We start from the raw sequence: 17,581 nt of genomic DNA on the forward strand, positions 1-17,581 counted from the left end.
TTGTCCCTTGTCTGGCCACTCTGCAGGAGCCCATTCAAGCTGTGTCTTTTCTACATGACCCTGTCACTTTTTGAGTATTTCATTGCTTTCTAGCACAACAACAGGTTCCAGGCTCACCTTGTACTTTCTTCACCTCAGTATCAGAAGCAACCATTTCTACAACGAGTCCCCAGTTCCAAAATCTGGAGGCAAGAGGTGCTGCTGATCTCAGGCCTTCTCAGCGGACACACACACACATGCACTTGCACATCTGCCCACACATACACCTTCCTCTCTCTTCTTCAACGCCAGCTCACTATTTCAGGCCACCTCCCCAAGTTGATGGCCTCTTCATCTGCTTGGAATTTAACACCCCATGCTAAGACAGGCCACTATCCTATAGAGACACCCTCCTCCTATCAGGCCACTCTCCACCATACCCTCTTCACTCTGCACAAGCTCTGACACCCTGCACTGGCCCCTCCCTCTGCCAGAATGCCCTTTCACCTCCCCCAGAGCACAAGCTCTGCTACCCCACACCTTGCTCACCCAGTGCTGACTCACCACTTCCGACTGCCTCTTCCCCAGAATGCATTTTCCTTACCCTTCTTGGGCTCAGAAACCATTTGGGGCCACTGCAGAATGGCCTACCTCTAATGGCGTTAGCACTGAGTTGTTCAGAAAGGGTAAAAGTCCTGTTAAAGTTTTAAGAGAGTTGTTTTACTAGAGAAATTTCAAGACCAGAAAAAATAAAGGCTTGTAATTGCTGAAGCCCCTGGCTAATTCTAGATCCCCCACCCCATACCCACCCTGCCCCCACTGTACTGAAAGCAAATGAGCTGTGAATGTGGTACACAGATCCCAGGGAGGAAAAGTTGTCTGATGCCCTTCTTAAATGAGGTCAAGGAGAGGGTACAAGAGATAGCTTTCAGAGAGTGTGGCTGGGGACAGTTGGATTAGCTGGTCGAGGATCACACTCCGTTTTCCAGGCAGGGGCAACTTCACATTCCCAAACTAGAGGGTGGACTATATTGTGTAAACCAGTGACCACAGAGAGTTCACATTTTCTCAGTGAGAATTTTCCATTGCAGTTATCCAACTTTCCCACCACAATTACATGCTGGGAATACAGGCCTGACTATATTTACCCTTTGGCTACCAGTTGTGGGACCATGAGGATCCACACCTGGACGTTGGCCTAGGAAGCACACACCACTCAGAGATCCCAGACTTGGAGTATTACATTCAAGAGTAGATGGCTTTGGACTGCCTCCCTTTGGGCAGAGTGAGTGAGTTTTCGTGATATAGAGGGGAACATTTTTTAAATTATTTCTTGGGGAAATAGTGTATAGAGTGTTAGGCAGCCAAGCAATAAACTCTAGTGAAGTTGATTTTTCTTGCTCAGCCTGTCTTTCCTTCCTTATGATAATACCACCCTGGTTTTCCTTTGGGAGAATCTACCCTTCCTCACTTTCAGTCCATAGGGGTTGGGTAGGGCTGCCCCCAGCTGTGGGGGTGGTCATGAAAACACACCTGGCCAGTCAGCATATCCTATCACAGGCCATGACTATTTATACATGGAAATATTACCCAATTAAGCAAAGGAAAATCAATTCCGAAACTTTTCTGGAATGCATAGAAAAGAAAGGCCCCCTTTCCATTCAGGTTGCAAGGCTGAGAGGATGCTAGGTATCTGGAACTTGTATGATGGGAAGAACATGACTGAGAATAAGCCAACAGAGAAAAACAGGGGCAAAATGGGAACATACCTGAGCTCTGACTATATCATTTGAGACCAAGAATCTAATTATGTCCTAAACTCAAAGGAATCCCATAAGACTTGCAACCAGGGGAGTCTTGGCTGCAAGACCAAGCTTGTCCCAGGCTTACCTCTCGAACCTGTCTCCAACAGTCCTTTCCCCTGACTCTCTAGTCAGCCCATGGCAGCCCCACCTTGGCTCACTTCTTTCCTGTAATGTTTCTAGAGAGCCAAAGCAGCCCTGCCTACTCTCATCCCTGTTGCTTCGCCTGTCCTAAGCCTTTCCGTGTTTCACTGTCCCCAGCCTTAATAAATGTACTCTCGAACTCAACTGGGGGGGAAAATGGATTTCTGATTTTTTCATTAAAAGAACACTAATACAAATTTCCTTGGGGAGCATTTTTCACCATATTTTACAGATGGGGAAACTGAGACTCACAGAAGTTAAGTAACTTGCCTAAGGTCACATATATGGTATGGTTGTCAGTCTCATGTTTCAACTTAGCCAGGCCCCTAGTATTGGTACTTAACCTATTTTTTTCATCTTCCTATTAAAGAAGAACTTTTAACATTTCTTTTAATACTGGTTGGGTGGTGATGGACTCCAGCTTTTTCTTGTCTGGGAAACTGTTTATCTGTCCTTCAATTTTAAATGAGAGCCTTGCTGGATAGAGTAATCTTGCTTTTTGTCACTTTGAATATTTTATGTCAACCTCTTCTGGTAAATATGTACAATCAGTTGACTTTAAGTGAAGGATAGTGTCCTCATCCAATCAGCTGACGGCCTTCAAGCAAAAACTGAGGTTTTGTGAAGAAGAACAAATTCTGCCTCAAGACTGAAGCATCAACTTCTACCTGAATTTCCAGCCTGCTCACCTGCCCTGCTGACTCCGGACTTGCAGACCCCTCACACAATTGTGTGAGCCAGTTCCTTAAAACAAAACTCTTTTCCTCTCTCTCTGTATCTATAATCCCATCTACATCTATATTGTATATCAATCTCCTAGTGGTTCTATTTTTCAGGAGAACCCTGAACAGGTGTTAAATGGCAGAACCGGGATTTGAATGCAGATCTGACTCTAAGCCCAGTACTCTCTACTTCTCACAATTAAAGTTGGCTTAAGAGAAACAGTCATGCATGCGTGTGTCGGTGCCTGTAAGTATTCTATTGCTGCAGGATGCTAGAAATGTGCTGATAATCTCACACCTTTATCTCCATCCCCAACTTTTCTTCCAAAGCCCACATGTGGATACACAAATGTGCCCAGCATCATCACATCATTGCAAAAATAAAAAAGTTCAAGGAAAAAAAACAGAAGGAAAATACATCAAAGTGATAATAATGGTGATGTAAAGATAAAGAAATCATAAATGATTTTTTGTTTTTCTCTTTCTAAATTTCTATGACATGTTTTTAATATATCATTAAACTATTAGTACTAAAAGAAGCAAAGGCATTTGCAAGAAACACACATCCCCATTCTTTCATAACAATTGATATGGAGCCCACATCAGGACAGTAACTAACTCTGGAGTTTTATATTTCTTTGTGTATCCTCTTGTCCCAAAAACCATGGAGACAAACCCCCCCCCCAAAAAAAAACCCCAAAACCAAACCCCACTGCACAAAGCTGATGCATCATTATAATTTCTGAGTAGTGTGAATCACCCCTAGATGATGTATAAATGTTGGACATTCACTAGCTCCTAAATCCCTGACATCATTTAACTCACTAAGAAGGAACAGCAGCAGCAGCAGCAGGATACTAGCCAGGTATGTGGCAACAGTAGGCGCTCAACAAGCATTAAACAAATGCCTGAACAGTGAGGAGCTGACTGCTCTCCCACCACAGTTGTCTAAGTGCAGCTGGCTTGCCCACGTGGTGGCAGTATTACTCCACACCAGGTAGAGTTGGGAGGCGGGGCACAGATTCCACCTGGCACTAAATGCCCAACTCCCCTCTCCTCTTCAGACAGAGAAGTACTGTGATCCACAGAAAGGTTCCAAAGGAAGACATTACTGGAGTCATCCTGTCTTCCGTAATGGAGTGAGGGACACGGCCCTCTGGCTATAGGAAAGATGATCCATCACCTTTGGAGGTTTGCACCGGACTCTCTGTATAGGAGTTTAGACATCCACGAGGCCGAAGTAAAGCCAGAGGCCCCTGGGACGGTCACTGATAAGAGTTGAAAACAACTCTCAGGGAAGGGTGACACATGGCGGGCAGTGTGATGAGAGGGGATAGTATGACCTAGGAGCCCGTCAGACCAGGGTTCACATCTTGACTCAGCTTCAGGCAAGTTACATAACCTCCCTGGTTGCATTTCTTTCTTTTTCTTTTTCTTACTTATTTGTTTGTTAGTTAGTTTATTTATTTATTTGTGGCTGAAATGGGAATAGAACCTTGTAGGGCTGTTGAGACTTCATTTTGATAATGTTTATAAAGGATTTAGTGCGATTCCTGGTACCTAGCAGCTCAGAGAGTGTTACTATCACTCTTGTTATTGTTGCTGTTGTTAATGATTATGGTGTTATTAACTGTACAGAGATTCCAAGGATGCCCCTTGCCTTCTATGGACACAGGGACTAAATCTGTAACTATTTCCTGAAATTATTTCTTCATCCATAATAAAGTGAGAACTAAAAGGGCAAAGGGTGTGTCCAAGAAGCAAGAATTTTAGCTGCTTTTAAAAAAAAAATTAAAAAAACGTATTTGGGGGAAAAATCACATGCAATTTTTGAATTCTCTTTAGGGAGGGAAGAAACAGCAACCAAATTCCTTCAGCTTTCTCCTCTTCTAAATTTGAAGCCAAGGTTATCCAATGAATCGGCCTCCATAGTGAAGGGCTTTGTCCAACAGGCCATCTCCACAGTCTGGGTGGCTCCTGGTTCCAGGTGGACCTTGTCGGCACCCTTCCAGCAAGCAAAGGTAGGATCCCTTTATTCCTCATGCAGTTGCCCTCAGAAAAACATATGTAATTTTTTCTCCTTTCTCTCCTAAGTTTATAAAGTATGAGTGATGACAAAAGGCAAAGTGCTAGGATTGTTTACACAAAAGGGAGAGCAGAACAAAGAAAACACACACACACATACATGAAGAAAAACAAACAAAAAGGAAAAAAAAGGTAGAGCAGAGTAAAAGAGAGGAGAGATGGCTTATCATAATCTCCAAGTCTCAGATTTACTATACAGTGGAAGGTGACCAAGTGTTCTCCAGTTTTTATTGAGGACATAATAAAAAGGCAAAACTTAAGTACCATGCAAGGGATTTGGGTTGGTGGCAGGAGCAGTTGTGAAAGTATGATTTATAAAGTTTCTCTAGGAAAAACATGTTTGAAATGCATGTTTTAATGCATTTTAAGTCTGTTTTCCTCTATGTGTTTAATGTGAAAATACAGACACACTTAAAATGTAAATCACAATGATCACAATCTACGTATACTCGTACACAAGGTCCCTAGGTTTGGTCACTGTAGCAAGTGCAGAACAAAGGTCTGAAAGGCCATATTAGACATGAAGGGCTATGTTATGCTGTGTAACAAACGGGTCCAAAAATTGTTGTGAATTATAGCAAGAAAGGTCTATTGCTCACTCATGCAGCATGTCCATCAAAGGTAGACACCTATGATGGTATAATTCACAAGCATGTCCATCAAAGGTAAGCACCTGTGGTCCATGTCCCTTTACTTGGGGACTCTGACACAGCCTCTACCATCTGGTTGCTAGGGCAATGGGAGGGGCTAGCTTGTACCGTGAGTCACACACTGGTTCTTAAAGACTGCCTACTTCACTTCTTCCCACACGGCATTGAACATAGCAAGTCACCTGGCCACAGGGAAGTGAGATTCTACCTTGTACTTTAAAGGAGGAAAATTGACATCTTTGCAGACAGCCCAGTGACTACCCAGGGCTTACTAGGAATTCTGACTTTTTTGTTGTTGTTTTAAATTAAATGTTTTATTGTTTATGCTATTACAGTTGTCCCAATTTTTCCCCCTTTGCCACCCTCCACCCAGCCTGCTGCCCCACAGTAATCCCCACATTGTTGTTCATGTCCATGGGTCATTCATGTATGTTCTTTGACTAATCCCTTCACCTTCTTTCAAATAGTCCCCACCTCCCTCCTCCCCTCTCATAGTGTCAGTCTGTTCCATGTTTCTGTGCCTCCGGTTCTATTTTGCTCATTAGTTTATTTTGTTCATTAGATTCCACTTATAAGTGGGATCAGGTGGTATTTGTTTCACTGACTGGCTTATTTCACTTAGCCTAATAGTCTCCAGTTCCATCCATGCTGTCAAAAACTGCTGTGTATAAGTAGTTCATTGTGTAAATGTATCACAGTTTTCTTTTTATCTACTCATCCACCTTGCAGATTGACCACTTTAAAATGTCAGAAGGCCAAATACCCAGACAGGAATGTGTGTGTATCAATACCTTGTAAAGACTTCAGTCAACCGGCCCTATTCTCCACAGGGCTCAGGCATTTATCTTACAGGGCCTAGGCCACGTGACAGAGTCAACAGGCTATACTTAAAATAAGTGTTGGATCTAGCTGGACACCCTAGTCCAGCTAGTTGGATCTAGAGGGGTCCCATGCCTGGCCTCCTCTCCCCTCATGGTTAGTTCTATCCCCAGGGACTCCTCAGTCACTACAAAACAGGTTTCTACAAAGCACTCACAAATTTTCCAGAAGTCCCAAGTGTTTTTTAACATCAGCTTAAGCTCAAACTGAGACTTTCCCCTAAACCTACTTTCCTCTCTTTTTAATTCAGCGCATAATACTGAATTTTTGTTTTAAAAAAATAGACTGGAATCTCTTTAAGGATGGGTGCATGTATTCAAAGTGCGAGGTGTTTAACATCTCATTCTGCTCTAAATCCTGATTCCCTGGATACCGATGAGAAAACTAAAGATGAGAGGTTACATAACTCTCCGAAAGTCTCACATTTACTAATAAGCAAAGCTGGCTTCTCACCCAAACCTGTCTACGAATACACTGGCGATTTGGGGCAGGGCAGGGATGTATTAAGCTAAAGAGAAGGAGACTCCCTACCCCCACCTCCACTTCTTGTAAGAAAAGAGGCGAAAACCTGGCGCAGATTTAGGGTCTTGGGCGGGTTACTCAAAGCCCCTTTTCTTCCTCACCTTTCCAGAGTACCCACTGGGGATCCTGAGGCCCCCGCGGCTCGCAGTGAATTTAGCCTCACACACAGGAACTAATAAAGGGGGAGGGTAGCGGGCCCGAGGCCGGGGCCACGCCCTCCCCAGCCTCATGCTCCCTGGCCACGCCTTCCTCGGACCCCACGTGCTCGGCCACTCCCAGCACCCCCCCCTCCCCCCGCACGACGCACAGCCGCCATTTGCTGTCCAACCTTGAGCGCTTCAGGTCAGTGCAGTGGGGTGGCCCAGGGTGTGTCTTGGGACCTGGTCACGATCTGACTGTCCGAGCCTAACAGAGAACGCTGGTTTGGGCCCCAGAATATGGGACGGTACCGTCTGAGGCCTGGGACCTCCGAGGCGGGCTCGGGTACTACTGGACGCCACGGAGAGGTTGCCGAGCAACGGTGCCGTTGGCCCCACCCCTCTGCGCGGGCCGGAAGGGTTTCTGGGACGGAGTTGGTGCTGGGCTCCCTCCTGCACAGCTCTCCGGGGCCGCGGCTGCAGTTAAGACGTGGAGCGGCAGACAAGTCCCCTTGCCGTGGCCTCGTGCTATAGTGGGCTCATTTTTCAGGCTGTGCGTGCCCTTCGAGCCCTGCCCTGGGAGCAGAGGGGCTGGCATCTGCCTGTGGATGTTCTGAGCCTTCCTTCTGCCCCTTTTCACCTTGGGCAAGTTAACTCACTTCACTAGGCCTCGGTTCCGTGAGGTCTAACACGGTAGAGCTGGAAAGAAATCTAGCGATCTTTTATTTAAGCCACTCATCCCCTCTCTTGTTTTATAGGTAAGGGTGCTTCACATCTACCACTCAGAGCGTTCGTGCCTGGAGCTTTTTAATTAACACCAGGATAGCCCTCGACCTTTGTATTACATTTGCGTAGAATGAATGAGGACTTCAGGCTCAGAGAGGTTGTGGCTTTAGCTGAGGTCTCACAGCTTGTAATTGGTGGAACTCAGAGATAAAGTAACTCACATCTTGTTTGTGGCAGATTGCAAATTCCCAGTTACAGGTGCATTATAAAACTACTAAACCTACTTGTAAATCAGAATCACCTGGAGAGTGTTTACAATGATAAATTTCTGAGTACTATTTCAGGTTCAGTGACCAAGGAGCTCTGGAGCTAAGGCTGAGGAATCTATATTTAATAAGTTTTTGCATGATTTTTATGGTCTGCGGGTGAACATTTTAGAAACATTGGGTACACCATGCACTTTTTCACTGAAACAGCTGGGAGGTAATAAATCTAAATTACCTGGAGAAGATAAGAGACACTGTTGCGTGGTACCACAAGTTCTAATCCCTTCAGCCAATTTGTAGTTTCTCCCTACTCCTCAGAAACAAGCCAGGTTATATTTCACACCGTTTTGGACATTTAGATGCAAATTGTCCTCTCTCTGTTTACCTGTTACACAGCCAGGCCCAAGCTTCTGGCTAAGTCAGTTTGTCATGATCAAAATCAAGCATTAGCATCTTCCTGTACCTCTGGAGGCCTGTCAACTGCTCTCCTCCTGGTCTCCTTCCCACCAGGTTCCTGAAACACAGTGGCTGATGTTGGCTTTGGAGGACCATTTTGCAGAGTGGTTTCCCCAGTGGAGAGAGGACTGGCAGCTCTCTGGAGGTATCACCACAAAAAACATGAGGGTTCCTTGGCCTTAGCAGCAGTAAAATAGATCACCCTGCTGTTACTATGCATCATGTGTATAAACACAAATCCGTCTTAAAAATAGTCACTTGGCTCTTAGTCTTAGAAGACTAATGAGCCTGACAAATTCTGTTTAATGTTTCTTTATTATTAATATTCATCATTTATGCTGCCTCCTTCAGGGATTCTGGTTCACAATGGCTGATGATCAAGAGAAAGACTTGCAGAAATTTCTTAAAAATGTGGATGAAATCAGTAAGTACCAGTGAATCATAAGCAAATTAAATTCTACTTTAGGTTAAGTTATTTCCTGGTTTGCCTGACAAGTTTATGACTCTTAAGAAAAAAAATATAATTGAAATTAAACAGAAACTGTATTGAGAAACAAGTGTTATTAGAGCCTGGTGTAGTATTTTCTGGCTGTTAATCAGTACCAGAGAAGTTGTTAACATTCTATTGGAGTTCAGGCTGACAGCCATATTTTGCCTTTGCCATATTTTGTCACCTTCCTTGTAGAATCAGGTTAAAAGGAGCTTCTGTTTCCCCATAGCTAATGAGCCTACCTGTCCCATTTGAGATTATTCAGGTGCCCTGTTGATCAGTCTCAGATCCCTCTTGGTTTAGAGTAGAACCATTCTGTGTTTGAGCTGCAGAGGCAAAATCAGTTGTCTTTCTTTCAGGATCAATGGAATTACGTTGATGGCTCATGGTTAGCATACCCCTGTCTCTCTTTCTCTAGACAAGAAGACCCCCTTACTCAGCTAAGACAGTGGGATCTCAGAGGACATACTCTGATCCCATAGACCACATTCAGGAGATTCCCAAGCATCGATTCCTGTTTAAACTACAGGGAGCTTATCTGAGGCTAGAAACAAGCAAACAAATAACCTTACAAATCCAATAGACGTATGTTGAAATTAATGCTCTGGCAGGTTCTATGGGTCCAGAGAATAAAACAGTTTAAAAAAATAGTTTGGGTAACTTGATAAATGATATATTTATAATTGTTCTTTGTTTTCATCACGGTCCTCTCCTCTCCCTATCCATAAATGTTGTTCTGTGGAGTTCTGGCCATGGCCCACTGCTCATCTTTCTTTTCAGGTGATCTTGTCCAACCATATGGTTTTAACCTGTTCGTTGATGACCCTCACATCTCAGTGGCCACCCAGCCCTCTTTTCTGAGCTGACTGCCATATCCACTGTATCCACCGCAAACACTGTAAACTTAATGCTTCCAAAATTGAGTTACCTCTCCCCCCTCTGTCCTGCCAATAATGCCTGCTTCTCCTACCTTCACCTGCACTCTGGTCTCAGTAGATGGCTCCACCTTCCAGAAATTTACAAGTCACAATGGACTCCTCCCATCTCTCAGTCCTAGTGTCATTCAGCCATCCAGTTTGGCTTCTTTCTCCAGCTCCATCCTCCTCCCCAGCCCTCCCTTTGTTCTGGTTCTCCTACTCAGAATATTTAAACAACCCTCTGATTGTTTTTCCTGCCTCCAGGTTTACACTCCCCACAGAGTAATGTATCTAAAATGCAAATCTGACCCAGACACTTCTCTGCTTGGATTCTCCCCACAGTCACAATACTTTTCAAGCTCTCATCAGGACTTAAGTCCTCCCATGACCTCTCCTTACCTCTCACTGCTCTCTAACTCACACTTGTGAAGCAACAAAATGCTTTTAGTTCTCTAAACATACCCAGATGGTTCATACTCTGCAAGATGTGTTTGTTATTCCCCCTGCCTCCCCATCTTCCTTTGCCTAACTTTCGTTCTTACTCAGAGTTCCTTCAGGTACTGCCCAATAGATCTTTCTGTGATGACAGAACTGCTGTCTATATAACCTGCATTGTCCACCGTGGCAACTGGTAGCCACACGTGGCAACTGAGCATTTGAAGTGTGGCTAGTGCTACTTAGGGACTGAATTTCTAATTTCATTTCATTTATAATTCAGTTAGTTATGTGTATGGATTCTATACATTCATTTCTTAGGTTTTTGATAGGTGTTGAATATTGCTAAGCACTGGAGAGCACAGTAACAATAAACAAGAATTAGCTTCCTTCATGGTATCTACATTCCAGTGGGAAAACAGACACTAAACAAGTGATTTCAAGTGTGACGTACGATACAAAGAGAGACTTGCAAACTGCGAGAAACTTCAACTCAGTCTAGAAAGATGTATTAGTCTGTTTGGGCTGCTGTACAGCATATTTTCTTACAGTTCTGGAAGCTAGAAATCCAAGATCAAGGTTCTCCTGACATTATTCTTTACATTCAGTAAAATTTAGATCAAAATCCTAGAAGTGTCTTGTTTAGAATTTAACAAGCTGATTCCAGAATTCACATGGAAGAGCAAAGAGCTAAGGATAATCAAGATATAAATTTAAAAAAAAAGACAAATTTTGCAGAAAAATAAGGTAGGATAGCTCTTTCTACCAGATGGTCAAGGTTTATTATAAGGCAATAGTAATTATGCTTGGAAGTTTGGTACTGGAAAATTTGTGTAGCCCAGTAGAGTGGAATGAAGAGACTGGAGCAGATTCATACATGTAGATTCATGCATGTAACAGGGATGGCACAACACTTCAGTGGGGAAGGCAGGGGCTCCTCGACAAATGGTGCTGGTGCCCTACACAAAAGTCAGCTCCAGGTGTATTAAATATACCTTAATGAGAAAAACAAAATTTTAAAACTTTTAGAAGTTAGCGCAATATAGTACGTTTGTAACCTTAAAATACACAAAAGTCATAAATTATAAAGGACAACATTGGTGCACTTAACACACTAAAATTAAAAAGAAATTCTCTTCAACAATTCTTAAAGAAGAACAAAAAGACAAAGCATACCCAAGGACAAGATGTTTGCAAATACATATAATCAGTTTAGAATATATAAAGAAATCATAGTAAGAAAAAGACAACCCAATAGAAAATTGGCCAAGAATAGGGCAGGCAGTTCGCAGAAAAGGAAATCCAAACGGCCTACAGACTAATAAAAAGATGCTCAATCCCAATCATATTTTGGGAAATGCAAATGAAAACACTAATGAGATATTCCCGTCCATGAGAGTGGCAACAGTGTGGAAGCTGGACAACAGCAAAGGTAAGAAAGCCTGTGGAGCAGTGGGAATTCTCGCAGATTGCTTATAGGAGTAAAAATTGATACCGCCATATCCTAAGAATGTGTCACATATGTGCAAAAGGAAATATGTATGCAGATATTCAATTTAGCATTTATTTCCTGTAGCAAAAAATTAAATTATAAAAAAAACTGGATGTCCATCAGTAAGAGAATGGATTAACTATGGTATATAAAATAATTTACTATATATGCATCAACTAGAACTATTGTAGCTTGCAAAAGAGTGCACATTTTATAAAACCATTTATTTAAGATGATTAAATGCTCACATATATGTAACAATGAAATGCTCAGTCTCTGACTCTGTCTTAATTCATGCCTGCATTGTACCCAAGACCTTGCAAATAGCTCTTGCTATAGGGGTGCTAGTCATTAGAGGAATTCTGCCTGAGACTTGAGTTTTCGGAAGAATAGTCCCCTGCCAGAAAGTACTTCTCCTAAAGAGGTGGGGAAATAAGTACAAAATAATGTCTGTTTATCAAAGATTCGTAGGAGCCTCAAGGCTGGACTCAGATCGTCGGGGGACAAAGAGATTTAGAGATTGTGTGCTCTTGTTTGGATTGCTGCACTGTGTGCGCCCAGATGTCCGGGATCATCAGTCACCTTTTGTCTCTCCCATGTTTCCCTTCAGTTGATTAAAAAGAAGCCTGAACTTTGGGCTTGGGGAAGATGGATTTGAGGAACCTGCAAGGCCGCTACATTCCCAACTGGGTATCATCTCGCTCAGTAAACCTTTTCTTACTCCAAACTCTGACATTTTGAATATTGGCCTTTTAAAGTGTCAGGTCCATGAACTTTTGGACCAGTAATGTTACCAAAGTGAGGTTTGGCTGCCTGCCACCACCAGAAGGCAAATTCTAGAGGCAGAGGCTGGTGAAAAAGGGAAAAGGGTTTTATTCTAATGCTGAATGTTCTGGGAGAATGGGGAACTCCAGGGAGCTCAAAGCTGATCTCTTCCACAAAACCCAGACAAAACCCAGCTATTTTAAGCAAGACCAAAACCAAAGGCAGTGCCCAGAATTCCTGCTCTTATTAAAGAACTGTCCTTTGGAACCCAAGGCAGCTGCTAAGTGGCCATCCAGATAGCTTAGCTTGTTCCCAGCTTCTGTCTGCCTTCAGGCTTTCCCCTGGAGGCTTCATGTGGAGCCAGCACCACCGTTGCCCATGCAGCTTCTAGGGCCAGAAGGTCCCATGCTCCTGGGCCAGAGTGTGCACAAAGGCACCAGCAAACGTTCCACCAGGTCAGCAAGAGAGTGAGACTCCCACCTGGAGGCTGTGGGTCATGCAACTGCCAAGGTCACAGGGCCAATGGAGAGAACAGGCCAGCATACCACCTGAGTGCAGATCCTGAGCAGTGAGCCATGAGCAAGAGAGAGATTTCTTTGTTCTCCTGGGTTTATATTAGTTTTGGGCGTGGGACAGACCAAGTGCTTTCTCAGAATGGCCAACTGACTTCCCAAACTTTTGCATGCTTTGGGTGAGTCCACCTCCCCACCAATCCCTTCTTTCCCCTGGTTAGACTGACAGGACTATTTGTTCCAGAACCATCCCCCACCACCATTTAACCTCTAATTGCTCTTGTGCCTGCCTTCCCCAGGTCCTCCGCCAATCTGGTACTTGAAGGGGGAAGGAAGGCTTTTTCCCCTCTTATTCAATTATCTTGCTAGTCTTTAATATGCTCAGTATAAGAACTTCCTCCTGCTGCCATCTTGCTGGTGGCAGGGGAGCATGCTTAGTGCTGTGTGGAAGTGCTGCAAAGCTCAACTTGCCGTGGCCCTGGGCAGTTTGCAAAGGTATTGTCTAGCTGCACACCTCGCCCGAGTGCCTCAAGGAGCCCAGGTTTTATCCCCATTGCCTAGCTCCATCTCCCCTAGTGGCCCTTCCTATTTCCTGCCCTCAGCCCACTCCCAGCTGTTCAGACAGACTATCTGTTGGTGTTGGTAACACACATACACAAATACCCTAGTACACTGCAACAATGGTCACAAATTCCTTTCTTCCATCAAGAGTAGAGTCTGTTTCTCCATCTTTCGAATCTGGGTTGGCAATGTGACTTGCCAAAGGGATGTTTGTAAACATGAGACAGGTTGAAGCTTCAAAAGTATGTGTGTGATGGGGCTTGTTTTCTTGATACTCTTGGACACCCCTGCCAGAAGGTGAAACCCACTTTGCCTCATTGCCTCCATTGCTGGAGCCAACAGCCAGCCAACTCTTAGGAGAGAGTCACTCAGATAACTGATGGCTGGCCATGAGCATGTCTGAGCCCAGCTGAAACCAGAACTGGCCAGCTAGGGCCAGCCCAAATTGCAGACTTAGAGAATTGGTAATTAAATAAAGCTAAATAAATGATAATTGCTTTAAGCACTAAGTTTTGGGTTGGTGTGTTATGAAGCAAAAGCTAAATGACACAAAATATATTAAGCATTCAAACATGCTGAAAAAGAAATCAAAACATGCTAGAGAAGGATACTTACTAACTTACAGATGGTATGGAAACAAAAATGTCTATCATACTGTTTTCTGTTTGTCTGAGATATTTGACAAATAAAAATATGAAAAATTACCTTGATGAGCCAGTGGAAAATGAAGAAATTAGAACAGGAAAATGCCTTTAAATAGTTTAGTTGTGAAGGGGAGGAGATAGGGCCTTGGGGGCCATTGAAAGTGTATAAATACCAATGGGAAGAAGCTGGTAGAATGGGAGAGGTTGAAAGTATTGTGGGAAGGGCATAATTAATTGGTGATGCAAGGTTGCTGGTCATGCAAAGCAGGGTAATGGTATCGTGAGCACTGGATGAGAGATTACCGTTGTAGGCAGGAGGCATACTTTTTCCTTGTGGCAGGAAGGAAAATGGATGTGGATACAGGCAAATTGTAGTTTCACTGGCAGGAAGTTGGAGTTGCTTTCTGATGGCATCTCTTTCCTCCCTGCATTAATAAGCAAGATCATCTGTTTGAAGTGGTCAAGTCTAGTTTGGAGACAATTTTTAAAGCCCTTGGGGGAATGCTATGATGACTTACCAGGTGTGATATTGTGATTTGTGATAAGAAATACATATTTGTTTTTCATCCCTGTTCCTGGCACAAAGCTTCTAAAACCCTTGTAATTTCCTAAATTATAAGACAGATAAAAGTATCTTGATATTCATAACAAACCCCTGCAGCCACACCTGAACTTATGTTAATAAGTGACTTTTGGATTCTAAGGGTGGGCCTGGTTGCCAGGGGAACCAACCCTGGGATTGGAGAGTTAGAAGTTCCACTCTGTGAGGAAGGGAGAAGGACTCGAGGTTGAATTGATTCCTAATGACCAATGATTGGATCAATCATGAATATTTAGTAACACTTCCATAAAAACCTAAAGGGTGGGGTTTGGAGACCTTTAAGATGTGAACACCTGGAGACTGGGGAAGGGTGGAGCACTCAGAGGGCTTGGAAGCTCTGTACCCTCCTACCACATGAATCTCTCACCCTATGAATCTCTTCCATCTGGCTGTTCCTGGTAATCTAGTAAGTGAAATGTTTCTCTGACTTCTATAAGTCACTCTAGCAAATTAATCAAACAAGAGGAGGAGGTGTGGGAACTTCCAATCTATAGCTATTTGGTCAGAAGCATAGGTGACAACCTGGGCTTTTGACTGGCCTCTGAAGTGCAGGGGTGTGGGAACATGGCAGTCCCCTTTGGCTCTGGGGTGCACTGCCAAGTCACTCCAAGTGGTCATGCAGGGGAAGATCCATCTGCAAGGAACTTACCAGCTCATGCCTCCATGTGCTGCTCTCAGGGCGAGAGAGTAGAAGCAGTCCAGGACCTGTGTGCTGTGCTGCACTGGGTCATTAGTGTCCCAAAGGCTGGAGCCTTGTGAGGTATGCATATCAGGGCGGGACCCTGCCTCCGGGAGCTGGCTTCCAACCAGGTAGGGCCTAAGCCCTGAGCAGTCCCAGTGTGTGCCTGTATGGGGCAAAGCAAGAGAGAGGCTTCTGTCTGCCTTCTGTTTAAAAGTCCTCTTCCAGAATCCTATGTGCTCCAGCAGCCAGTGGGAGTGTTCAGCTTTCCAACACTGTGGGCCAGTGTTGGCCCTAATTGCCTTTGCCCCTCTTCTGGCTGCCATGTTGCATAAAGGGGCAGAGTCTCCAGTCATGCGTACTCTGTACAAGCTCCCCTCTGCCGAGTCACAAGCTGCCCTGCTGCCTGAGTAATCTTCCTCCTGCCTCCTCCCTCATTGGGAGCGCAAGCCACTTTTAATCTTCAGTTCCACCTTGGGCTTTTCTCTTTGCCACCTGCCTTCTCCAGAGATTTGGCCTGATCCCTCCATTATGGTCCTGTGGGCCTGAGTCCTTAATCTGTGGAATCTGCTGTCTCCAGGTGGGTAGTGTCAGAATTGAATTGAATTGTAGGATATCCAGCTGGTGTCAGAGAATTGCTTGGTGGTGTGGGAAAAGCACACACAAGGAAGTTGGTGTCAGAATTCTACTGGGATAACACAGGATTGCTGAGCATCATTGGCAGTCCAGTTGAGTTAAGACCACTTTCCCTAGGCATCCCTCTGTCTTTATCAGTACTCAGCACCCCTAAAAAAGGGCTAGAGAAGTGGAGAGTTGGATTTATTTAGAGTTGGAGTTTTGTCTGGCAGGGAGGGCAGTAGCCAAGTGATGTGCCACGGGGTCTAAGCTGGGTGTGCAGTAAAGTGAAGACAGATAGGGTAGAATTAAGGGCTGTTGTTTTATGGTCTCAGAGCTGCCTTTATTTACCTGTTGTCTCCCACAGAAGACTAAGCTCTTTAAAAATAAGAACCTTTTGTATTCATCATTGTTATCTATAGCATCCTGCATAATACCTAATTCATAGTGAGTTCTCCATAAATTTTGTTGAATTAAATAAGTGGCTTAAAATTCTGTTCCTTGAAGGTCATGGTTAAATTCTCCTGCAGCTTTTTCTAAGCAAAACAAATCCTGTTCTTAATTTCTTCTCATTGGTTCTAATTGTTCTAATTTTTGTTTTCTATTCAGAACCTTCTTTAAGAAACAGGGAGATGCTGGTTGAAGGCTATAAATTTCCAGTTATAAGATGAGTATGTTCTGGGGGTCTAATGTACAACAGTTAACAATACTGTAGGATGGAGTTGGAACTTACTAGGAAAGTAGATCTCAAATGTTCTCACCACACATACACACAGTAATTATTTGAGGAGATGGATGTATTAAGTAACCTTATTGTGGGAATCATTTCCCAATATGTATCAAATCATTGTTGTACAGTGTATACCTTAAAGTTACACACTGTTACATGTCAATTATATCTCAATAAAACTGGAAAAATAAAAGTTCTTTCCTATGCATGCTGTACACTGTTCTTTCCGGTGAATAGTCTTTTCCTACTGAAGACCTTGTTTGAATTATCATGTCTGACTTGTTCTCTAGCCACTTTAATCCAGGAGATGAATTCTGATGACCCAGCTGTACAAGAGAAAGCTATCCTCAAGACAGAAAAGAGACTGCTACTCACAGAGGAAGACCCAGAGGAGGACGAATGCAGGACCACCTTGAACAAGACCATGATCAGTCCTCCACAAGCTCCTGAGAAGGTTCCCTTTTCCTATTGCGAACTTACCTAAATAGATGCAGTGAGGGGGTCTGCCCTGAAGCAGAGAAGTAGTAGTTTAATCTCAGACTGTCTGGTGAGGCTGAAATACTTTTGATTTTTTTAGATTAACTAGGTTTATTTTCCACAAGGAAATATAAACTCTGATTTTTTTTTCTTGCTCCTCTGAGTCATCTTCAAACAACTATTTGAGTTTGTTTCATGATAATTTGGCCTCTCCAACCCCTAAGGGTGTGACCATATTTAAGCTATACTTTTAGGGTATATTCTACTAACTTATATTTCCAACCCATACAGTCAC

General features: G+C 43.7%; 1 protein-coding gene across 8 annotated transcripts in view; it reads left to right on the plus strand.

Moving 5' to 3' along the window:
* The first annotated feature begins 7,066 nt into the window (after positions 1 to 7,066).
* Positions 7,067 to 17,581, plus strand: part of TTC12 (tetratricopeptide repeat domain 12) — a 53,038-nt gene continuing 42,523 nt past the window's right edge. For 5 of the 8 annotated variants that reach the window (XM_071221490.1, XM_071221484.1, XM_071221489.1 and 2 more), the window contains exons 1-3: positions 7,067 to 7,125; positions 8,720 to 8,792; positions 17,100 to 17,263. In XM_071221490.1, coding sequence (XP_071077591.1) covers positions 8,735 to 8,792; positions 17,100 to 17,263 — 222 coding nt within the window. In that variant the 5' untranslated portion in view covers positions 7,067 to 7,125; positions 8,720 to 8,734. Of the gene's footprint in view, positions 7,126 to 7,402; positions 7,679 to 8,422; positions 8,514 to 8,719; positions 8,793 to 17,099; positions 17,264 to 17,581 lie in introns of those variants that run through there. The other 3 variants (XM_071221485.1, XM_071221486.1, XM_071221487.1) reach the window with 3 other exon arrangements.

This window comes from Desmodus rotundus, chromosome 5 (genome assembly GCF_022682495.2).
Source record: "Desmodus rotundus isolate HL8 chromosome 5, HLdesRot8A.1, whole genome shotgun sequence".
NCBI classification, from domain to species: Eukaryota; Metazoa; Chordata; class Mammalia; order Chiroptera; family Phyllostomidae; genus Desmodus; species Desmodus rotundus.